The following is a 25,647-nucleotide window of genomic DNA, read 5'->3' on the forward strand; positions in this document are numbered from 1 at the left end:
GGTTTTGGGGAGACTTAGAACTGGAAGGACTCTTGGTATCACTCTGCTGCAAGGAGTAACCAGGCTGGTGGAGGCCAGGATGAGGTCATTGTGCTGCTGGTGTCAAGGTTCTGAGCCAAAGCTGTGCAGCACAGAAGCACCCAGGGTTCACAGAATATCATAGAATCATAGACTATCAGTGTTGGAAGGGACCTCAGGAGGTCATCTAGTCCAACCCCCTGCTCAAAGCAGGACCAAACCCCAACTAAATCATCCCAGCCAGGGCTTTGTCAAGCCTGACCTTGAAAACCTCTCAGGAAGGAGATTCCACCACCTCCCTAGGTAACCCATTCCAGTACTTCACCACCCTCCTTGTGAAAAAGTCCTAACATCCAACCTAAACCTCCCCCACTGCAACTTGAGACCATTGCTCCTTGTTCTGTCATCTGCTACCATTGAGAAAATCCATCCTAAAATTTAAATCCATCTAAATCCATCCTCCTTGGAACCCCCTTTCAGGTAGTTGAAAGCAGCTATCAAATCCCCCCTCATTCTTCTCTTCTGCAGACTAAATAATCCCAGTTCCCTCAGCCTCTCCTTGTAAATCACGTGCTCAGGACCCCTAATCATTTTTGTTGCCCTCCGCTGGACTCTCTCCAATTTTTCCACATCCTTCTTGTAGTGTGGGGCCTAAAACTGGACACAGTACTCCAGATGAGGCCTCACCAATGCCGAATAGAGGGGAATGATCACGTCCCTCAATCTGCTGGCAATGCTCCTACTTTTACAGCCCAAAATGCTGTTAGCCTTCTTGGCAACAAGGGCACACTGTTGACCATATCCAGCTTCTCATCCACTGTAACCCCTATGTCCTTTTCTGCAGAACTGCTGCCTAGCCACTCGGTCCTTAGTCTGTAGCAGTGCATGGGATTCTTCCGTCCTAAGTGCAGGACTTCGCACTTCTCCTTGTTAAACCTCATCAGATTTCTTTTGGCCCAATCCTCCAATTTGTCTAGGTCCCTCTGTATCCTATCCCTACCCTCCAGCATATCTACAACTCCTCCCAGTTTAGTGTCATCTGGTTACAGGGCACCCGGTGACACAACCCCTTAACTGGTCTGGGTGAAGCCCCAGAGCATCACACATGGCTCCCTCACTCTTGCACCTGAAGGCCTTCCAAGTTAACTGAAATATAAGCAACATATGTCTCTCTCTCTCTCCTCCTTAGCCTGTAAGGGTATGTCTGCACAGCCTGCAGAAGTAAGCCTCCAATCCCTGGTTAAACACTCAGTCTCTGAAGCCCATCCTCCTCCCTGGGCTTCAGAGCCCAGACTCCAGCTCAAGCCACAACTTCAAAGTGCAGTCTACACAATCATTTTTAGAATCCTGGTGCGAGTCCCACTTGCATGAGTCTGTTGACTCAGGCAGGGAGACTCACTTCTGCAGGCTGTGTAGATGTGCCAACAGGAAAACAGCTTGATAAATGTAGAGAGTTTTGTGCATTTGTGTGGCTTAGTGAGAAAACCACTGGGGTTGAGGAAGTGAGCTAGGCATTTTTCACCCTAAATCAATGGAACCAAGTGAAGAATCTAAGGTTGTTATGAACATATCAGGCTCATAACTATCTGTAATGATTCCCAGTTGAATCCAGATTCCAGTTCAAGATCTTTCCCCTGGTATTCCAAGGCCTCTGTGGATTGACCCTAGCTTCCTGAGTTGTTGTTCTCCTTCTGAGACTATGACTTCACACAACAACTAAGTTCCACTGGAATAATGAAACCGTCTGGCAATAGGAGAGAAGGCTTTGGCATGTCAGACACAGAACTTGGATAGGAGCTGGACCCAGAATGCGGAGTTCACTTCCCACAAGAGATAAAATGACTGCAGATGCATCCACTTTAAATGCAAAATTTATTTCTTTCACTTTTTCTCACTAAGCTTCAAAGTGTGATGTTTTAGGTAGTGAATCTAGACTTGAGAGAGTTCACAACACAAAGTGTCTTTTAAAAGTAGGATTTTCCGAAGTGCTCAGCATTGGCCTAGCTCTGCTCTGCAATGGAAGAGGAGTTAGGCCAAAACTAAGGTCCTTTGAGAATCTCACCCTAAGGCTTAGGCCAAGAGAAATGAAATTACCACCTTTAACAGGAAAGGCAGGGGGCAGTAAATCTCCATTGCAATTCACATGCAAGGCTCTTTCTAATGCCAGCAACAGCAGATCTATTACTGATAGCAAGCAGAAGACATCTTGCACTATATCACACTGGAAAAAGAAAGAAAGGTCACAGAAAGAAATCACTTTCCAGCGAGAATGGCTGGATTTCTTGCAAGCAGCAGCCAAAAAATTCATTAAGCTACCTCAGGAGGTCCCTGGATGCACACAAGGAATAGACTGAGAACAGGCAGTTTGGAAGGATTTTTTCCAAAAGCATTATTGACCTTGCCTGAGAGGGATATGGACCTTCAGGGGAAAGTAGGCTTGAATGGCACAGTGGATTGTAACGAAAAAATAACGTTTAGAAAGAGCCTTTGAATCAGGGAGTCTGTACTGTTTATTCAAATGATGGCTAAGGAAAATGTGATCATCAGCTGTCACATATTACTCATCAAGCACTGAACACCGAATAAATGGTCTGCCATGCTATGCAATTAGAAGACAGCACACAGCAACATTTTCTTGGGAGAAATGCACAAATGAAACTGCACAAATGAAAGGTTTTAGAAACATTTTTTCAGAATTGGGGCAGGTCTCCCAAGGGACAAATGTCAAGAAGAATCAGTATCATCTTCATTGTCACAGCAGAACTGGAGACTGTTCTACTTGGAAAAAAATGCAAGACAGGAATCACAAAGACTCTTGTCTCCAAAGACAGGACTCTTGTCCAGGTAACCCTCGCCATCAGACTCCTCAGTTTACAGAGAGAAAATTTTGCAGGGTAATTCAAAGCAATACTGACCGATAGATAGGGAACAAAAAGTATATGAGCATTTCCTCCCTCTGTGGTAGAAAATCAACCTCCTAAAACATATTCAGAGTTCGACGGACATTCACATGTAACAAGGCAATTCCTGGTTCCCATTTTGACTGCCTGAATTTAGAGTATGTCATTAGTTTCACTGCAAACACATTGCCATAGCATTAGTGTGATGGAGGTAAGACATATGGAGTAAGGCATTTCTTGCTTTCTCCGTTTGTTCCTGTCCACTTGTCTCAAGAAAAACTGGTGCACTCTGAATTGAAAGGAGGGGAAGGAGGAGAACGCTGCTGCTTCTCTGCTCCTCCATATCAGAGTCATACTGCAACCAGTGAGGCACAGAGCAGGTTACACAGGATACAGCCTGAGGCACGTCTAGCTGTCTTTTCACTGATTCTGCTACCCAGCCAATGAGAATAGCTTATCAGGTTCAGTTTTATATCGGAAGGTGCAAAAGTGAACACAGAGCCAGAATTCAAAAAAGCTCTGGGACAGATTTTCACATGCCAGGTACCCACTATTGCAACCAGATTTTCAAAATAGCTCCGCTCCCATTAAGGCACATAAATGAGGGCCAGATTTTCAAAAAAGCTCACGACCCATCTCTGAAGCTATTTTAGTTGCCATATAAAATGCTGTTGTTATGTTTGTTGCAAGTATAGTTATATACAAGCCTACACGTGTACACACGTGTTTTGTTTCTCCAAATAAATGCACAAAATTCAATTATTTCAACTCACAAATAATCAACAGGATGCTTAAAATGTTCTAAAAGAAAGGAATGATCTAATGACTCCACATTTGACTACGCTTCCAAACTTCTTTACTTTACATTAATTTTTCAAAAAGCAAAGATGAGGAATCCTACATTTTATTACTGACAAAGATTTTGGTGGCTTCAATAAAATAAAGGTACAAATTATAGCTATTTCCCTTTTTCTTGTTTTAGAAAGGCCAGAAAAGGACGACAGTGTTCAAGATTAGTTTGAATGCAATGTGACAATGAAAAACCCAATCGTTTTCCCTATAAATCTTAAACAAATTAACTACATTGAAAAAAAAATCTCATGTTTTGTTAATACATGGTTTTAGTGTTTATTAGATTTGAACAGTACCCAGACTTACTTTTCTGATGTCATCTAAAGTGTTGATCTCTGGAGACAAGCCACCATGTACACACAGGAATTGTTGGTTCATCAGAGCAGCCAAGGGAAGGCAGTCAAAGGCATCCATGCAGGCATCATATACTCGTTCTGAATACTTTATTTTACCTTTTGGATAGTAAGATGGTATCAGAAGATGGTGTTCGGTATTTTAAAGAAAAATATTTCTGTAATTTAAGGGCTTGGTCCTGCTCTCAACTAGAAAGGGCCAGACTTCAATGGGAGTAGAACTATATCGTTAAATCCTAAATAATATTTTACAGAAAATAAATCATTGTACATACTGAGTCCTGAGTCCCGTCTCCCCCCCCCCCACCACATTTTGGGCACTAGGGATCAGGGTTACTTCTACATGCTGTGGGAAAAATTCTACATAATTTAATAGAGATGAAACGACTAAGATTCTATAGAACTTCAACAGCATTCCATAGAAGTTAGTCTAAAAGCTTATAGAATTTAATACAGAATTTTTCTTTCTACAGAAGTGTTAAACCAACAAATTTAATACAGAATTATATTGCTGTTAAGAAATTCCATAGAAAGCTTTGAAATGCTGTAGAAAAGTTATTCTTCTCTAGTAAATGATTTCCCATAAAGAACAGCTCTATGCAAAGGAATCTAAACTTTAACCCACATTCTTGTAATTAATTATCTGAAGAAACATCACTGTGAAATGAATGAGCTAATACAATGAATCCAAAATGTTAATTTACCAATATGCATATTAAACTCAGTAAACCATGGAGCATTTGAGCCAATTAACATTTTTCCCATCCTTTATGTTAAATTGGGAATGTGGACTCATGCAATGGCTTCAGTTTATACTACTGCAGACACAGGTTATTCATTGTGCAAATCAAGGTCTACAGCCAAGAATCTTTGAAGTATCCCAGTATTCGTTAATACAACAATAATCCTGGTGGAGGACTACAATCCCTCTCCAACCTACATTAGCTTACCTGGAAAGGTAATGTTAAGAAGTGTTATTTGTTCCGACCCCAAACTGAACGAAGAGACAGTGCACAGTTGTGCACTAAGAGGCCAATGGTAGCAGAGACACCAAGACAATAATGCTTTTTGTTTTGCAGGCACCGGGGCCTGGAAGTAGAACAGAAGTGCAGAAACTGTGGCTTCCCCAACATCTACAGTATTTGATGAAGTTTCCCCAGATGTCTTTAGACTTCCCATGATTACAAGAACACAGTCCTTGTAACGCCTTTGTATTACCAATCCTGTCCATTTTGCCATACGTTGAAACAGAGATTTTTGTATTATATTTTTTCCTTCAGTGGGTTTTCCTTCAGAGAAGGATGGTTTAAGGATGCAAAATCATTGACATTAAGTACTACTTGAGTACTTACTAAGTAACAAACAATTACAATGTAATATGGAAGAGGTTGTGAATTTAAAGCACACTTACATTCTTGTTTAAATGTGAAATACTCTGTTAAATGTCTACATTCATGATTCCCACGAAGTAAAAACAGTGTTTTGGGATAAAGGATTTTCAAGGCCCACAAATACAGCACACACTGTAAAACAAAAACATGAAAATAGTGACAGTGATTGACAAAGGTATAAAATATTTTAGTCTACTTTCAAAAGGTATACCCAGCTGTTCATATATTTTATGCAGATTGTTTCCCATGCTTCGTAGAAATTATTAGGCTTCAAAGTAGTTTTATACTCTTGCTAAGTGACATTTTCTTTTTACACACATTTGTGTACTACAACTCCTGAGACTTGCATATCCAGTGAAAATAAAACCATTCTGTCTGGGGGGTTAGACAGAAATCTGCCATGAAAACCATTTCACAGGAAAATCTGCATTTCATTACAGAAGAAACAAAATATTGTCCTGGAACAATTTCATAAGCACTTGTGAAAAATCATTGAATTCATGAAAATGAAAAATTTGTACACAAAAACTTGTAGAGAACTCTGGCAGTTTTGCACAAGTCTGGAGTCAGTCAGAGAAGCGGAGTTAAATCACCCATGGTTTGTCTAGCTCCACCCACCGGGTGGACAGTGCTGGCAGGTTCTGGACCCTGGAGCAACAGGGTTTGGCAGAAAACTTTCCAAAGTCTGGGGTGAATTCATGCTACAATCTTTAAATTAAGGTGCTCAGCATCATTGAAAATTAGGCCCTTGTATAACAGTACATAACCACAGGCACAAAGATTTGAAAATGTTAGCCCAGTTAAGTAATATTTGGGTTTTAATGAGATCAATGTCTGTTGCAGGAGAAAAAGAAAGTGCCTGAATTCAGGTTTTAGCATATACAATTGTCAAGGTTCCTCCCCCACTCTGAACTCTAGGGTACAGATGTGGGGACCTGCATGAAAAACCTCCTAAGCTTATCTTTACCAGCTTAGGTCAAAACTTCCCCAAGGTACAAAATATTCCACCCTTTGTCCTTGGATTGGCCGCTACCACCACCAAACAAATACTGGTTACTGGGGAAGAGCTGTTTGGAAACGTCTTTCCCCCCAAAATACTTCCCAAAACCTTGCACCCCACTTCCTGGACAAGGTTTGGTAAAAAGCCTCACCAATTTGCCTAGGTGACTACAGACCCAGACCCTTGGATCTGAGAACAATGAAAAAGCATTCAGTTTTCTTAGAAGACGACTTTTAATAGAAATAGAAGTAAATAGAAGTAAAGAAATCACCTCTGTAAAATCAGGATGGTAGATATCTTACAGGGTAATTAGATTCAAAACATAGAGAACCCTTCTAGGCAAAACCTTAAGTTACAAAAAAGATACACAGACCGAAATAGTTATTCTATTCAGCACAATTCTTTTCTCAGCCATTTAAAGAAATCATAATCTAACGCATACCTAGCTAGATTACTTACTAAAAGTTCTAAGACTCCATTCCTGGTCTATCCCCGGCAGAAACCAGCATATAGACAGACAGAGAGACCCTTTGTTTCTCTCCCTCCTCCCAGCTTTTGAAAGTATCTTGTCTCCTCATTGGTCATTTTGGTCAGGTGCCAGCGAGGTTACCTTTAGCTTCTTAACCCTTTACAGGTGAGAGGAGATTTCCTCTGGCCAGGAGGGATTTTAAAGGGGTTTACCCTTCCCTTTATATTTATGACAACAATAAAAAGACTGATTTAATCTACCAAATGTATTTATTATACTTTTTTTTAATCTCACCTATACTTTAACAGTATTTGGTTAATGATCTGGGATTTGAGAGAGTTTGGTTTTTGAAGCATTTCAATTGACACTTTGAAACCCTCTTGCTTTTAGTGAACCATTTTGGGTGATTTCATTCTCTCTCATAATTTGACATTTCTTGGTCATAAGGAGGAAGAAGATGAGGCTATTCATGATCTTTTTAATCTCTGAATGTTTCAGTTTCTACTTTATTCCCTCCTATGTTAAAAATTGATTTAACTCTTTCACGCTTGTTGTAAAACACTATTTATCCTGTATCTATAGTTACATACAACGCAAACACCAAAGCGAATTATTTCTTACTACATTTTCTCGTGAGTTTAGGGCTAAGTATGTATAAAGGTCTGGAAGCTTTGAGTTTATACACGCAAATTTTCATGCTTCCATTCCCGAGGTTTGGAGTGCACTAATAAAAGGAGCAGAGAATGCTACCTAAAGACCCAGTCGATCCTGGAAATTCCGGCACAGACCAACTCCTCAGAGTGGAGAGCCTGCATCAACACAGCACGCTTCGCAGCTTGCCCAGCCTCCTTTCATCCCCTGGACAGTACTGCCACCTTCTTGGGGGTGGGGGAACAGGAAAGGATGTCAAAATGCAGAGGCAGAAACCAGGTAAACTAAGTCAGACATAAATCAGTATTAAATTACTGTGGACATCCCGAAGGGTTATGTGCCTATGGGGAGGCAGAACTCAGCTATCCTAGGGTTCACATCTACACACACAGAGAGTACCTGTGGGGAGCCTTCTGCCGGTTTCTGCACCTGTAAGGATTCTTTGAGCATTATACTTTAATGAGGATAGAGGTATGATCTCAATGGATAAACATTAATTTTATTTTAATAGCTTGACCGTGACTGCATCTTTTGACTTTATCATGTGTTCAGGAGTTCTTGAACCCTTTGATCTCTTTGGGCGTGTTACACTGCTTAAATCCCAAAATATCAAGCAGTGGAAAGAAAAGGGGTTGACTATCACACACTTCTAGATTACAGTGAAAGAAAGAGAGCTCTAGCTTTTGAAGTTAACCTCAGGCTATGGGTCTTGCTGATTCATCTCTTATCTTTTTTGATACTTCAAAAATTGGGACAAACGCTGCCCAGAAACTTTATTTCATATAAGAGATGCTTTGTTATTAAAAACTAGAGGAGTGTAAGCCTTCTGGACCTCTTCCATACATCTATCTATACTGTTAACAGGTTTTTCAATTTTTTTTTTTTTGGAAGGGGCCAAGAAATTTGCAAGATTCAAAAAGTAATTAGACACAAACACAGCGAGATAACAGAATATCCAAAGTTATAACAGTTAATGCTAAAAGATGAGTTTTGGGAGGGAGATAAAGATTGTTTTAAGCTTGGAAGCATGGACATTTTAGTTATTAAGGATTAGGGGGAGACTTCCTTGAGGCGACAGATTACCCCAGATTTATCAATGGTGTGGTTTCTTGCATCTTCCTTTGCTCTCTTATGTAGCTGGAAAGTTAGGAAAAATACTAAAAATAAGATATGTCTGTTTGTGAAAAAAAGGAAACAATATAAATGAAACTGCAAACAAGTTGCATATAAAAGGCTGGCTATAGAATTAAGGAAAGCCACCTAGCTCTCCTGCTAAAGCTGGCTGCAATTCCAGCCTCCTCCCAGCAGGGGGAACAGCTGTGCAATTTAGGCAGCAACTGTAGACAGGGGCCCCAGTGTGGAAGGTGTTGAGGAACAAGGCAAGCTTCAAGAGGGCAGCATGTCCCCATGAAGTCCCAACTTCCAACCAAACCTCCCCCATCGGAGTCCTCTGCCATTTTACCCCCTTCTCACTAATACCATTTTTTTCATTTTCTGTATTGTCCGTGCCTTACATTTCATTCAGAGGGAAGCCAAGGGGACTTTGGCTCATGTTCACCAATAGGCCAGATGAGACAGAATACTGGACTAGATGACCTCCTGATCCATCGGGAAAGTCCTTTGTTCCTCTGATACTGTCACGCAATTCAAGCCTAACATTTAAATGATATTATTTTTAACAAAATTTTTTACAATAGCTAATAGGGTTTGTTTGTTTTTTTTAAGGCCCAAGTGTTACTTTTAGAGTTAACTTTCCTCTATATTATGTGCATCCCAAACATTGTAGCACTGTTCTAGTGAATGAGAACAACTACTTGATAAACCTATTTTCTTTGTACAGACTAAATGAAACACAAACTGAATAAATGGTTAAAAAAAAAGGGGAGGGGGGTGATCTCCACTGCCTTGCACCTGGCGTAATCATTTACATCTCAGCACAGTGGATCAGCATTCACGTGGCACTCCACGTTAGTACCCAACCTGGAGAAGCTAATGATCCAACTGGCGGACCAAATTCTGTGAAGATTCCTGGTTACGTGCCACTTGAGGCATGTTGCATGTACGCTAAAAAGAACAGTGACGCCAGAGAACTTGAAAAAAACAACGATTCTGATTTCATAATGTTTTCTATCCACTTTGCAGAGCTGTTAATGATTCCAGAAGGTGCAAGACTGGAGAACTCATCCTCATTTGGTGTAAATCAGCGTAGCTCAATTGAGTCAATGAACCTATGATGATTTACACCAGCTGAGGATCTAACCCTAGATATTTAAAATTCCTTTCAGTTTTAATAGTCCACAGTATTATTAAGGAGACAAAATAGGAATTTTGTTTTTTGTAAACATGATTAAAAACAAAGTATTTTTTAAACAAAATAATATACTCCCTTTTGGGGTTTTGCATGGAAAATATTCATTATTCATATTGATTTTCCTCTGTGGTCCTCTATGACAATTTATAGCAGTGACCTCCCAGTCTGGTCACTGCTAACAGATCTCTGAACTGTTTTCATATGGTCGCACACTGAGTTTATCAATAATGGTCAAGTATTTAAAATATAACTCAACAAACTGCATCATGTGGTTTATGTTTAGTGTCTTTCAGTTATTTCCATTAGAGACGTGCTGAGTATATAAAAGTGAAACGGTGGCTTTTCTACCTACCAGCTGAAAGTCAAGCTGTTTTTCCCCATCATATGAATCATCATCACTAATAATAAATTCTGCAGTAATGAAGCCAGGGGTTTGCACAAGTTTAAATTTTTACACCACTAGTGCTCTTCAGTGCCCAACTTGAGACACCTTAAAAGGGGCTTGATTTGGTGTGCTTAGCACTTTTGGAAACTCAGGTCACTTTAAGGCATCTCAAGTTAGGTACCAAAGACTACAAAAGCCACTGTTAAAAATGTAGGCCAGCATATTAACATTGTGCCCTCAGAGACATTTGCATAACACAGTGTCTCAAAATTCTAATTTAGTGTGCTATTCTACTGATTAGCAGCCAACTCACTCCCTCTTAGCTAGTTCTACCTTAGCAACGGAAGTAAAAATCTTTTAGCCAAAGTAGGCAGTTATGTCTGAACACACAAGCAGGAAGCAGGTCTATTGAACAAGGCAGTACTATATACAAAGTCACATTTCAGAGTAAAAACACACTTTAATGTCACAACATATACACGGACCTTTCCCCTCTTAATTTACTAAATGTAAATTACATTTACAAGTTATATTTTGTTAGTATAAATCGGTCATTAAATGGTGAGACTCGGGTTTCCTATCACTGAAAACTGCTAGAGTTATTCTTCTGTTAAAGAGGCCACTTTTCCCCATTGAAGGTTTGTGTTTCTTTCTAAGGAAGACATTTTATTCTAATTATAAGCCTGGTGATTTTTCCCTATGCAGGTACCAGGCAGATCTGACCACACTTTATAGAGAATTATAGGGTTAGAAGGGACTACAAGGGTCATCTAGTCTAAACCCCTGCCAAGATGCTGGATTTGTTGTGTCTAAATATGGCTGATCACAAGGTTTTATTAAAACCTGAGCAGCTTCTGTGTCTTCTGGGCATTTCCTTTGTTTTAGTCACTCCTCACCCACCGTGCTCCCTCAGCGCCCCATATGCTACAGTGGGTGGCAGTGTTGCCCCCTGGTTAGAATGCAGCATAATGGACGGATTCCTCTGTTTTGCTCCTTGTTTTGCCACTGACTCAGTGTGTGACCTCAGGCAAATTCCTTAATGTTTTTGTGCCTCAGCTAACAAGTTTGCCAAATGTAAATCACAATATTGATTTTCCTCACAGGGATGCTGTGAAGCTCGCTTAATGTTTACCGAATGTTTCCAGTTCTCTGGATGAAAGGTGCTATAAAATGCAAAGTGTTTATTACTATTACGGTGAAGTGGTCTCACGAAGGTTCTTATTAAATATAGGCATATCATGCAGAAGTAATTTAAATAAAAAAATCATATATAAAATCTAAAGTTTTGACAGGGTCATCCATCACTGATATCTGTGCAGCCTACTTAACGCCGCTTTTATTTAACAGTTAAATGCTGTGGATTATTCCTAAATCTATCTTTAAGGCTTTGAGAAACATCAGAAAAACCCAGCATTGCCTGTATCAAGCATTCAAAATTCACAAGCGAGATGCTGAAAAATCACAAGTTTGTTTTCATCATCAGGGGAATTTTTAAAAAAAACTGATTATTTTTATTTGCTTCAGGTTTTTGAGACTTTAAGGATAATGTTTTCTAGTTTTTCTCCATAACCATAAGGGCTAGAAACTAACTCTTCTAGAAACAAACGCTGAGATTCTCACATAGCATGCCTCCAGGAGCTGGAGTTTTTAAAAATATCAAATATCAAGACGTGATAAAATCATGAGAGCTGGTAACATGGAAGAATTCACAAAACTGGATAAATGGACAACACAGTAACAGATGATAGTCACTGTGGATAAATGCGAGGTATTGCACATTGGAAGGAATAATGTGAGCTATACTTGCACTTGTCTTTTTAACAATCCTTTATTTAATCTCTAAATGACTGTGGACAGTATATTATCAGCATGGCCCCTTAATTCTAGATTTATATGTAGACAAAGCCCAGGTTAAAAGGTGTACCGTTTTAAGTATACTAGTAAAAGTGGTAAACACCTCTAGTATGGAGGCAGTTATATTGGTATAAAAATGTTTATACTGGTCTAAGTTAAGGAAAGGGGAATACACTATACCAATATAAGGTACCATTAGACCCATAACTGCACCAGCACTAGAAATAGTACTGGTATCACTATTTTGGTTTAAAAAAAAAATTAACACCCCTAACTGAAATATTTATACAGATACAAAATGTGTGTGCAGACCAGCCTTCAGATCTTGTCCTACAGAGGAAGAGGGTGAAATCCTGACCTCGCTGACGTTAACGGCAAAATTCTCATCGATTTTAATGGGGCCAGGATTTCTGTGCACGTGTGCATGCGCACACAGGAGTGGGGGCTTGGAGCTTCCAGGGCATGCAGTAGGGTCTGTCTCTTAACTCAAGTTCTGCCTGAGGTTGTGGAGGGTGGGGGGGGGGGGTACTTGTAGGAACTGGTGTTTCTCTAGAGACATAAGTTCTTGTTGAGTTGCCTTTTTGTGAATTTCATTCTGTTTTATCTTGTGTCATTTTATATCTGATGCACATGCATCCAGAGGTTACATGAAGCATATTTACAATTTAAAAAGGCAAAAGAATTGTGTTGCCGCTGTTGTGGAATTTTTAATCTTCCCCTGTGGAATCGACAATGTAGCCATTCCTCCTCCCCTCCTCACTCCCTGGGCCAGAATCAGAGTTGTTTTTATTTTAATGTGTTATTTGAGAAGCATATTTTAGACATTAAGTTGTCTTTTTACCATCTGTTGAATATTCCCAGGCTGCTTTATCATCTTGTTTTGACACTTGCATGCTCCTTTATCACCTCTAGGCTTAGTTACTGAAATGCTTTCTTCTAACTGGTTTCCCATATGATTTTATTTTAAATGATCATATGCAAAATACTGCTGCTGCAGTTATTTTCCTTTCTAACTGCTCAGCTCATGCAATCCCTAGTTCATTCCTTATAGAGACTCTCTTTTTAAAGCAAAACAAGGCGAGCTAACAAATAATACAATCCATTTTCTGAAGTGCTTCGCTTAGTTTTTTAAACAAATACTTTAGGAACTTCAGTTTGAAGTTAGATTTCAATCTGAACTTCTCTCTCTTGAATCAGGCCACCTTTTTATTTTGTAATCCCAATTTTGTGCAATTAGGACCATCTGGACGAGCTCAATTTGTCCCAGGGACATCTCTGCTTCGGCACATGGATTTATTCTGCAAACCAGAATGGGGGTGATGATAGGGTGGTCAGCTTCCTTCATCACATAATCCCCTCCCTTTCCTATGGCCCACAAAGGGCTCTCTGTGTGTTTGCAATCTGCTCAGGGGAAAGGGGTAGGAAAAGCAGGCAGGCTATTAGGACTGCATCATCCTTCCACCCGCTCCCATGGAGATTACCTGGAAATCATAAGAGCCCCTTCTGTACCTTTTCACCCTCTGCACGTGGGAATAACCCCTTCGCAGGAGGCTCTGTTAGCATAATTCCAACAGAGCTGCACTGCCAGGAATTGCAGGGAGTGGTGGGGGCCCCAAGAGATGGTGGAGACCGCATGGGGCCTTGGAGAAAGGGAGCAGACTCAGAGTTCTGGGGACACACCTGTGACTCAGTCAGTAGGTATGGAGAAAGCAAACCTCTTCCCTCCCATTATTGGGGGAGCTCCACGAGGAGATCTTCTTGGAGATGAGCCAGGCTTCATTCTTTGCTTAGGCAAAACTCCCATTTGATGTCAGGCTAATTGAGAGCCTAGTGCTGCTTCTTTTATGTACAGCGGCATGGTGATATCACTGTTACCATACCCTGCCCTGGAATATCAGAATTGAGTCTGCTATTGCTCAGTAATACAGAGGGCATCAACTTGCCCTGAAATAAAGAGATGTTTCAAGCTGGGCTTCTGTACAATTGGAAAATAAACCATTTTGGATCTAGGCTTCTTCACCAAAACTGGTGAAAAATAAGGCTTCAGGTAACTAGAATTGTAGGCAAGGGGAAAGATCTCTGCAATATGCAGAGGAGAACCTTGGATATTTAAGGTATTTCAAGAACAGCCTTATTCACTCTGCCAGAAAAATAAACTCACTTCACACAGGAACTCTTACCTCCCGGCCCAAAAATATTTATTGAGAACTAAGCTGTTTACTGGAAAACAGATTAGAAAATTCAGGCTACTAGGAAAGGTTAAAGGCACTTACTGCCCCGCCACCTCCACGGCACTGGGAAGCGGGTAAGGGGGGGATTTGGGAGATAATAAAATAATCCTTTTCAGCATTCAGTAACAAACTTATTCACCCAGAATGTACTTGACAACAGTATTTACTTGTATGCAACTAATTTTTTGGAAGCTATTGATAAATAATTTTTAATAGGCTGAGTTCACATAAGGATTTAAAATTTCAGATGCTTCTCTAAACCAAATTTTGGTCTGGAAGTCAGCGTGGAAATTTCTGAAGATCAGACTCTTCTCCAAGATTTCCAGAACTACTTGGTTCATGCTGGAAATACCAAGGGCCAGTTTCTTCTGCAATTTCAGGGATTGTGTTTCCAGATGATATACCAGCAAAAGCAGAAGTATGTAAATTTATGAACCTCAAATATTCATATTTTGTTTGTTTTGAAGTTTAAGACCATTCTTATTTGGTCTGAACTGTTTTGCCAAACATGTCAAAAATGCTTAAAATTTCTCTAATGAAATTTGATGAAAGATTTAAGCCTCTATATATTTCTGAATGAGGGCACGGATGGGCAATTATAAAATCTTATTTAAATAAGTACACAATATTACTGCATTGAATGTTTTGTACATTGTAGTTGTCAGGGTTTTTTAAGAGTTTGGTGAAAAGCATCATATACATATATGATATGGCATAGATTACTAGAGGTTTGACCTTCTGGATGATTTAAGAGAATTAAGAGTTTTCAGATCCATATCAAAACTTTTGACCTATTACCTGGCTGCAGAGTCACTCATGTCACCACTATATTTTGGATTTAAAAATACTGGCCTGTGTTATTTATTTGAGTCAGTTTTATTCATAACTGGACTGACTTTGCTTGAAAGGGCAAATTGAGAGTTCCATAGTCCACCGTTAAAATCCTGAAACATTATGAGTAGATAAGAGCCTAGGAAATGAGTTTACCTAATCAGATGTTCTACTTTGCAAAAGATTGTTATTCTACGTAAAGCAGCACAGAGGAGCAACTGAGGGAAAAGAAAAGATAAGTGGTGGAGAAAGTCTCAGTCAGTCCAAGAGGCTATGCCTTGTATCATTCTATCCAGAAAATAAACATGCTCGTTTGTTTCATCTGCCTATGATAACTTGTCTTTTAGGCCTTGATCCTGCAAAATCTTAACTGTGCTTAATTTTGCACATGTGAACAGTCTCACTAACATCAAAAGAAATACCAACAAGCCTAAAGTTAAGCATGTGCGTACATCTTTGGAAGATTGGGGTCTCTAGGCTGTAAACTCTGTGGGGTGGGGACTCATAATTTAATATACATCTTTACAGTACCTAGCATAATGAGGCCCTAATTTGGTTGAAGCCTTTAGGTTCTACTGAAATAGAAGATTAATAAATAGTAGTTGTTGTTGTTAATTATTATTATTGTAGGAAGCAGCAACAATTTCACACCTATACCATAACTCTTATCTCTTGGCATTTGCCTTTCCTAGGTTAGTTTTTAACTCATTCTCTCATCCCTGCAAATTCCCTTCACTTCAAAATAACCATTTCCTCTGAAAACATTGCAAATGGAGAAGGTAGCAGGAAAATTTAGATTGAAAAAAGCATATCTAAAGAAGATACAGAGAGAGAGAGAGCAATAGCTGGACAGTAAAACAAATTTTAATTGTTTATTAATATTTATCCAAGGTGGACGCCAAACTCAATTAGCTTAATGGGACCAAGTTGGAGGGCCCAGATAATCTCCATCCAAAAATATTAAAGGACTTGGTACATGAAATTCCAAGCAATAGGAGGGATTTTTAATGAATCCATAAACTCAGTGGTCATATCCTATAACTGGAGAATTGCACCTATATTTAAGAATGGGGAAAAAAGTTTGACCTCAGTTGTATGAAAGGTGTTAGAACAAATGTTGAAAGTGAGAGTAATTAAGGACATAGAAGTAAAGACTAATTGGGACAAAAAACAACATGGTTTCATGAAAGGTAGATCATGCCAGACTAACCTGATCTCTCTTTGAGAAGATAACTGATTTTCTAGATCTTATCTACCTGGATTTCAGTAAAGTATTTGGTACAGTTCCACATGGGCAATTATTAGTTAAACTGGAGAAGATGGGGATTAATATGAGAATTGAATTGTGGGTAAGGAACTGGTTTAAAGGGGAGATTATAAAAGGTCATGCTGAAAGGCAAACTGTCAGGCTGGAAGGAGGTTACTAGTGGAGTTCCTTAAGGATTGGTCTTGGGATGGATTTTATTTAGCATTTTCATTAATGACCTTGGAACAAAATAAATAAATAAATAAATAACAGGGAGTGTTCTAATAAGACTTGTGGATGACACAAGTTGGGAGGTATGGCCAACATGGGAGGAGGACTGGCATATCATACAAGAAGATTTGAACAACCTTGAAAACTGGAGTAATAGAAACGGGATAAAATTCAAAAGTGCAAAGTCATGCACTTAAGGATTAACAACAAGACTTTTTGCAATAAACCCAGGTACCAGTTGGAAGTGACAGAGGAGGAGAAAAACCTCACTGTACTGGTTGATCACAAGATGATTTTGAGCCATCAATGTGATGTGGCCGTTAAAAAGGCTAATCCAATCCTAAAATGCATTAGGTAAGTATTTCCAGAACAGATAGGGAAGTGTTACTACCATTATAAAGGCACCGGTGAGACCTTATCTGGAATACTGTGCACAACCCTGGTCTCCCATGTGTGAGAAAAAAGAATTCAACCTGAACCAAGTTCAGAGGAGGCCTCCTCGGATGATGAGAAAAATGGAGATCCTACGTTATGAGGGGAAACTTAAGGAGCTTGGTTTGTTTAGCCTCACAAAATGGAGGAGGAGGGAAGATTGAGTGCTTCCTATGATTAAATCAGAGGGACAAACACCAGGGAGGGAAAGGAGTTATTTAAGTTAAGGGCCAATGTTGGCAAAAGAACAAATGGATATAAACTGGACAATAAGTTTAGGCTTGAAATTACATGAGGGTTTCTAACCATCAGAGGAGTGACGTTCTGGAACAGGCTTCCAAGAGGAGTATCGGGGTCAAAAAACCTAAGCTGCTTTAAGATTGAGCTTGATAAGTTTATGGAGGGGATGGTATGATGAAATTGCCTACAACAGCCCAAGGCCTGTCCATGACTGCTGTCACGGTTCCTCCCCCACTCTGAACTCTAGGGTACAGATGTGGGGACCTGCATGAAAAACCTCCTAAGCTTATCCTTACCAGCTTAGGTCAAAACTTCCCCAAGGTACAAAATATTACACCTTGGACTGGCCACTACCACCACCAAACTAATACTGGTTACTGGGGAAGAGCTGTTTGGACGCGTCCTTCCCCCCAAAATACTTCCCAAAACCTTGCACCCCACTTCCTGGACAAGGTTTGGTAAAAAGCCTCACCAATTTGCCTAGGTGACTACAGATCCAGACCCTTGGATCTGAGAACAATGAAAAAGCATTCAGTGTTTTACAAGAAGACTTTTAATAAAAAATAGAAGTAAATAGAAATAAAGAAATCCCCCCTGTAAAATCAGGATGGTAGATATCTTACAGGGTAATTAGATTCAAAAACATAGAGAAACCCTCTAGGCAAAACCTTAAGTTACAAAAAAGATACACAGACAGAAATAGTTATTCTATTCAGCACAATTCTTTTCTCAGCCATTTAAAGAAATCATAATCTAACACATACCTAGCTAGATTACTTACTAAAAGTTCTAAGACTCCATTCCTGTTCTGTCCCTGGCCAAGACGACTACAGACAGACACAGACCCTTTGTTTCTCTCCCTCCTCCCAGCTTTTGAAAGTATCTTGTCTCCTCATTGGTCATTTTGGTCAGGTGTCAGCGAGGTTACCTTTAGCTTCTTAACCCTTTACAGGTGAGAGGAGCTTTCCCCTGGCCAGGAGGGATTTCAAAGGGGTTTACCCTTCCCTTTATATTTATGACACGCCCCCCAAATCTCAGCTAGGGTGAAACACTGGCTGGGATTTCTTCCTGGAGCTCTAGGAAAACAGAGTTAATAAGACACATGCATCTCTAAATATACTACCAAGCACATAAAGACTAACAATATTTTCCACATCTCAAGGACGATTTTAACCAGTTGATTCTGGGAAACTTTCACGGGAGAGTGCATCAGCCACTTTGTTAGAAGCTCCTGAGATGTGTTGGATGTCGAAATCAAAATGTTGGAGAGCTAAACTCCACCGAAGAAGTTTTTTGTTAGTTTCCTTGACGGTGTGAAGCCACTTCAGTGCAGCATGGTCGGTTTGCAGGTGGAAACGCCGTCCCCAAACATATGGGCGTAGCTTTTCCAGAGCGTAGACAATGGCATAACATTCTTTTTCAGTGACTGACCAATTGCTTTCCCTCTCAGACAGTTTTTTGCTGAGAAACACTACAGGGTGGAATTCTTGATCAGGTCCTTTCTGCATTAAAACTGCTCCCACACCACGCTCGGATGCATCTGTGGTTACTAGGAACGGTTTGTCAAAGTCTGGGGCCCTTAGTACAGGGTCAGACATGAGTGTCGCTTTAAGCTTGTTAAAGGCCTTCTGACACTTTCCGGTCCACTGAACAGCATTTGGCTGTTTCTTTTTGGTTAGGTCTGTCAGTGGGGCAGCGATTTGGCTGTAGTGCGGTACAAATCGTCTGTAATAACCGGCCAAGCCTAAGAAGGATTGAACCTGTTTCTTTGACTTTGGGACAGGCCACTTTTGGATAGCATCCACTTTGGCCTGTAGGGGGCTGATAGTTCCTTGACCCACCTGGTGTCCAAGGTAAGTCACTCTGTTTAGGCCTATTTGATACTTCTTAGCCTTAACAGTTAGTCCTGCCTCCCTTATGCGCTCAAGGACTTTGTGTAGATGTTCCAGGTGGTCTGCCCAGGAATCCGAAAATATGGCCACATCGTCAAGGTAGGCGACTGCATATTCTCCTAATCCCGCTAGGAGACCATCTACAAGTCTTTGGAAAGTGGCGGGTGCATTTCGCAGCCCGAAAGGGAGTACATTAAATTCATACAGCCCGAGATGTGTGATGAAGGCTGACCTTTCCTTGGCAGATTCATCTAGCGGTACCTGCCAGTACCCCTTGGTTAAGTCCAAGGTAGAGATGAACTGGGCCCGTCCCAGTTTCTCTAATAGTTCATCAGTGCGTGGCATTGGATAGTTGTCTGGGCGAGTTACAGCATTTAGCTTACGGTAGTCCATGCAAAAACGTATTTCCCCATCTGGTTTGGGAACTAGAACCACTGGAGATGCCCATGCACTTTCAGAGGGGCGGATTACACCCATCTGTAACATATCCTGGATCTCCCGTTCTATAGCAGTTTTAGCTTGAGGAGACACCCGGTAAGGGTGGACCCTAATTGGGTGAGCATTACCTGTGTCAATGGAGTGGTATGCCCGTTCAGTCAGTCCTGGGGTGGCTGAGAACGTTGGCGCGTAGCTAGTGCACAGCTCCTGGATCTGCTGTCGCTGCATACGCCCAAGGGTCATGGAGAGGTTCACCTCTTCCACACCACCAGCACAGTTCCCTTCGTAATAGACACCTTCAGGCCACTCAGCGTCGTCTCCTCCCTGGGCTGTAAACTGACAAACCTTTAATTCTCTGGAATAAAAGGGCTTTAGAGAATTAATATGATACACCTTAGGCTTTCGGTTGGAGGTGGGGAATGTTATGAGATAATTAACAGCTCCCAGGCGCTCCTGGACCACGAATGGCCCTTCCCACGATGCTTCCATTTTATGGGCCTGGAGCGCCTTTAAGACCATGACCTGGTCTCCTACTTTGAAGGAACGCTCTCTGGCATGTTTATCATACCAGGCTTTTTGCTCTTTTTGAGCATCCTGTAAGTTTTCTCTAGCAAGGGCTAAAGAGGTTCAGAGGGTGTTTTGTAGGTTGGTTACAAAGTCCAGAATGTTAGTTCCTGGAGAAGGTGTAAATCCCTCCCATTGCTGCTTCACCAACTGCAATGGCCCCTTAACCTCACGGCCATATACAAGTTCAAATGGGGAAAACCCTAAACTGGGATGTGGTACAGCTCTGTAGGCAAAGAGCAACTGCTGCAATACTAGGTCCCAATCATTGGAGTGCTCATTTACGAATTTACGTATCATGGCCCCCAAAGTTCCATTAAACTTCTCCACCATGCCATTTGTTTGATGATGGTAAGGAGTGGCAACCAAGTGATTTACCCCATGAGCTTCCCAAAGGTTTTTCATAGTTCCTGCCAGGAAATTAGTCCCTGCATCTGTGAGGATGTCAGAGGGCCAACCTACCCTGGCAAAAATGTCTGCTAGTGCCTGGCACACACTTTTAGCCCTGGTGTTGCTTAGAGCTACTGCTTCCGGCCATCGGGTGGCAAAATCCATGAAAGTCAGTATGTACTGCTTTCCTCTGGGTGTCTTTTTCGGAAAAGGACCCAGAATATCCACAGCTACTCGCTGAAATGGAACTTCAATGATGGGGAGTGGCTGGAGAGGAGCTTTGACCTGGTCTTGGGGTTTTCCCACTCTTTGGCACACCTCACAAGACTGGACATAGGTAGAAACATCCTTGCCCATTCCCTCCCAGTGGAATGACCCCCCCAAACGGTCTTTGGTCCTGTTCACCCAAGCATGGCCACTAGGGTGATCATGGGCTAAGCTCAAGAGCTTGGCCCGGTATTTAGTTGGAACTACCAACTGTCTCTGAGGATGCCAGTCCTCCTGGTGTCCCCCAGAAAGAGTTTCCTTGTATAAAAGTCCTCTTTCTACAACAAACCTGGATCGATTAGAAGAGCTGAGAGGCGGTGGGTTGCTCCATGCCGCCGTCCACGCTCTCTGGAGGCTTTCATCTGCTTCCTGTTCGGTCTGGAACTGTTCCCTTGATGCTGGAGACATCAGTTCCTCATTGGATTGTGGACCTAGGCTTGGTCCCTCTGGAAGCGATATAGAGGATGGAGCTGTTTCTGTTGACTGTGAACCGCTCTCCGCTGGTGCACTATGTTGGGATTCAGGCTCCGGCTGAGCCTCTTGTGTAGGGTTATCGGCTGCTGCCAGTTCAGGTTCGGTGGGGCCCTCTGGTGTTGAGGTTGCAAGTACTGGATTCAGTGCTGGCACGGGGTCTGGTGTTGGTTGTTTGGCTGGTTCCAGTTCTGGGACTGGTTCCGTCCGGGTCTCTGGGACTGGATCCACTACTGCTGTTGCAGACATTGGCCTGGGGTCCGGGTCCATCACCTCTGACCGGGCCCTGATAGAAGTTTCCGGAACAGAGCTAGGCCCCACGGCTTGTTTAGCCTGGCTGCGGGTGACCGTTCCCACCCTCTTGGCCTGCTTCACGTGATTGGCCAAGTCTTCCCCCAACAGCATGGGGATGGGATAATCATCATAGACTGCAAAAGTCCACATTCCTGACCAGCCCTTGTACTGGACAGGCAACTTGGCTGTAGGCAAATTGAAAGAGTTGGACTTGAAGGGTTGAATCGTCACTTGGATCTCTGGGTTGATTAAATTGGGGTCCACTAAGGAAGCATGGATAGCTGACACTTGTGCTCCGGTGTCCCTCCACGCGGTGACCTTCTTCCCGCCCACACTCACAGTTTCCCTCCGCTCCAAGGGTATCTGGGAGGTATCTGGGCCTGTGGACCTCTGGTGTGATTCCGGTGCAATGAACTGTAATCTGTTGGGGTTCTTGGGGCAGTTGGCCTTTACATGCCCCAGCTCGTTACATTTAAAACATCGTCCAGCTGACGGGTCACCGGGGCGAGGTGGGTTGCTGGAGAACGGGGTGGTGGGACGATAAGGGGTCTGGAGGGTTCTTTGGGAGGTAGGTGGGGCTTTGGGCGGCCCCCGGTAATAGGGTGTGGTCTGGGGTGGTCCCTTCTGGTCTCCGCTCCAACTGCGACCAGTTTTCTTCTTCTCTGCCACCTCCACCCATCTGGCTCCAATCTCTCCTGCCTCGATTACAGTTTTGGGTTTCCCATCTAGGATGTATCTTTCTATTTCCTCAGGAACACCCTCTAAGAATTGTTCCATTTGCATTAGGAAGGGCAAATTTACTGGAGATTCAACACTTGCTCCTGATATCCAGGCATCCCAATGTTTCACAATGTGGTAGGCATGTCGGGTAAAGGACATGTCTGGTTTCCACCTTAGGGCTCGGAACCTCCGACGAGACTGCTCGGGTGTTATCCCCATTCTGACTCTCGCCTTGGATTTAAACAGTTCATACTTGTTCATATGTTCTTTAGGCATTTCAGCTGCCACCTCAGCTAAGGGTCCACTGAGCTGCGGCCTCAGCTCTACCATGTATTGGTCAGTAGAGATGTTGTACCCAAGGCAGGCCCTTTCGAAGTTTTCTAAGAAGGCCTCAGTATCATCACCTGCCTTGTAGGTGGGGAACTTTCTGGGATGGGAAGTGGTACCTGGAGAAGGATTGCTAGGGTTTGTTGGTATATTCTGCTGGGCCTTTATCCTCTCCATCTCCTCCACATGCTTCCTTGCCTCCATTTCCCTCTTGTGGGCAGCCTCCTGTACCTCCTTCTCCAGCCGCATGAGTTCTATCTGTCTTTCATGTTCCCTTTGTTTTTCCTCAGCCTGAAATTTGGCTAATTCCAGCTGTAGTCGAGCCGAGGATTTGGCCATTCTAACCTCTCTGTTTTTAACTAACTTTACACCCGAGGTTTAGAAATAAACAAACAAAACTTGGCTGTAAAATTTTGCTGTGCTGGAATAGAATACCTATTCTCTGATAGTGATTGCCAGCCTACAGAAAAAGACAATTCCCTTGTCTCTGCTCTGGGCCCAAATTAAAGCAAAAAACCTCCAACTACTTGGAAACCTGCTTACCCAGCCCAAAGAAAAAAAAAATTTCTTTTCAAACCTGTGCTCCTTGTAAAACAAAACAAAATCAAAATCCTAAAAAAAAACCCTGCCACTTTTGTCTCCAGGCAAATGGGTAGAGCACACACCCCCTATTTACTTTTAGGAAGAAAAGAAAAAAAAAAAACCTCTGGGTTGGAAGACTGTGAATTTCCCTGCAGGAGTTAAGTACCCTGCCTCCAGGCAAAGAAAACCTGCAATTCACAAGATAATCCCCTTTTGTCTCTGCTTGGCCACAAAGCAGAGAGAAACCAAGCTGCTTTCAGTTTCAAAGCTGCTTCCTGGACTTCCTAAAAATTCCTTTTTAAAATCTGTATTTCTAGTTCAAAAAATCTCAACTGGATCTCAAAATGATTTCAGGTTAATCCCACCGCTGCCACCATGTCACGGTTCCTCCCCCACTCTGAACTCTAGGGTACAGATGTGGGGACCTGCATGAAAAACCTCCTAAGCTTATCTTTACCAGCTTAGGTCAAAACTTCCCCAAGGTACAAAATATTACACCTTGGACTGGCCGCTACCACCACCAAACTAATACTGGTTACTGGGGAAGAGCTGTTTGGACGCGTCCTTCCCCCCAAAATACTTCCCAAAACCTTGCACCCCACTTCCTGGACAAGGTTTGGTAAAAAGCCTCACCAATTTGCCTAGGTGACTACAGATCCAGACCCTTGGATCTGAGAACAATGAAAAAGCATTCAGTGTTTTACAAGAAGACTTTTAATAAAAAATAGAAGTAAATAGAAATAAAGAAATCCCCCCTATAAAATCAGGATGGTAGATATCTTACAGGGTAATTAGATTCAAAAACATAGAGAAACCCTCTAGGCAAAACCTTAAGTTACAAAAAAGATACACAGACAGAAATAGTTATTCTATTCAGCACAATTCTTTTCTCAGCCATTTAAAGAAATCATAATCTAACACATACCTAGCTAGATTACTTACTAAAAGTTCTAAGACTCCATTCCTGTTCTGTCCCTGGCCAAGACGACTACAGACAGACACAGACCCTTTGTTTCTCTCCCTCCTCCCAGCTTTTGAAAGTATCTTGTCTCCTCATTGGTCATTTTGGTCAGGTGCCAGCGAGGTTACCTTTAGCTTCTTAACCCTTTACAGGTGAGAGGAGCTTTCCCCTGGCCAGGAGGGATTTCAAAGGGGTTTACCCTTCCCTTTATATTTATGACAACTGCTATGAGCAAATACCTGGGGGATGGAACATAGAGGGGGAGGGCTCTGAGTTACTACAGAAAATTCTCTCTCAGGTGTCTGGTTGGTGCGTCTAGCCCACATGCTCAGGATCTAATTGATCACCATATTTTGGGTCAGGGAGGAATTTGCTCCCAAGTCAGATAGGTAAAAAACAACAACAACAGAGTCTCTGCCATCCTCTGAAGCATGGGGCACAGGTCATTTGCTGGTTTGAACTAGAGTAAATGGTGGATACTCTGTAACTTGAAGTCTTTAAATCATGATTTGAGGACTTCGGTAACTCAGCCACAGTGTATTGGTCCTACTACAGGAGTGGGTGGGTGAGCCCTGCAATGTGTAGCGGGTCAGAACAGATGATCAGGATAGTCTCTTCTGGCCTTACAGTCTATAATATGCCGAGAGACTTTATTGTGCTAAGAAGCATTAACTATATTTTAATCAACACAAAATGTCTATTTTTATTTATTCTACATTCTCACATTTAAAGCAATGTGCTTTAATCGCTTCCCTTTGCATTTTCAAATTCCTTCCACCTACCCTATGCAATTTCCAATTCTGTTCGTAATGATAATGACTTACATTCATATAGCACCTTTCATCCAGAAGGATTCTAAATGCCTGGCAGCCTACAGATAGGGACAATTTCGCCCACCACAGAAACACAGCCAGGTCTGAACTGCATTGTGTTGGTTTCAAACTGCTGTGTGATGTTGTGCAGTGGAAGGCAGAAAGTGGCATGTTTTATTTGTATTTCATTAGTTTGTTGGCCCACCTTTTTATTCTATTTGGAAGCTGTAAGAAGGCTTAACAGCCCCTGATCTGCACTGTCCAAAATAAAAGGCGGGGAGGGTTTGGTGTGGGTGGGGAGGGCTCAGCAATGATCTGTAGCACTTACAGGCTCAGGCATTTTTACCATCATGTCATCTAAGGCTGCTCACAGTTGCACTGGCAGGCACCTGTGGTGAATGATAGGTCCTAAATTTGCCACAGCAGATGCAGTTTCAGTCTTCATTACTTAACTGGATCTGTGACCATGTGACCTACGTCACATTAGATAGGCTTCACCTTCTATTAAAGCTTATTCCATGAAAACAATCCTCT

At 41.8% G+C, this 25,647-nt stretch overlaps 1 protein-coding gene across 3 annotated transcripts in view; it reads right to left on the reverse strand.

Annotated features, from left to right (window-relative positions):
* Positions 1-25,647, reverse strand: part of PPP3CA (protein phosphatase 3 catalytic subunit alpha) — a 334,463-nt gene that overhangs the window by 80,431 nt on the left and 228,385 nt on the right. For all 3 annotated transcript variants that reach the window (XM_073340796.2, XM_073340795.2, XM_073340794.2), the window contains 2 exons: positions 5,535-5,646; positions 4,077-4,222 (listed from right to left, as the gene is read on the reverse strand). In XM_073340796.2, the coding sequence (XP_073196897.1) occupies positions 4,077-4,222; positions 5,535-5,646 (258 nt within the window). The remainder of the gene's footprint in view (positions 1-4,076; positions 4,223-5,534; positions 5,647-25,647) is intronic.

The sequence above is a fragment of the Lepidochelys kempii genome, chromosome 4 (genome assembly GCF_965140285.1).
Source record: "Lepidochelys kempii isolate rLepKem1 chromosome 4, rLepKem1.hap1, whole genome shotgun sequence".
In the NCBI taxonomy this organism is placed as follows: Eukaryota; Metazoa; Chordata; order Testudines; family Cheloniidae; genus Lepidochelys; species Lepidochelys kempii.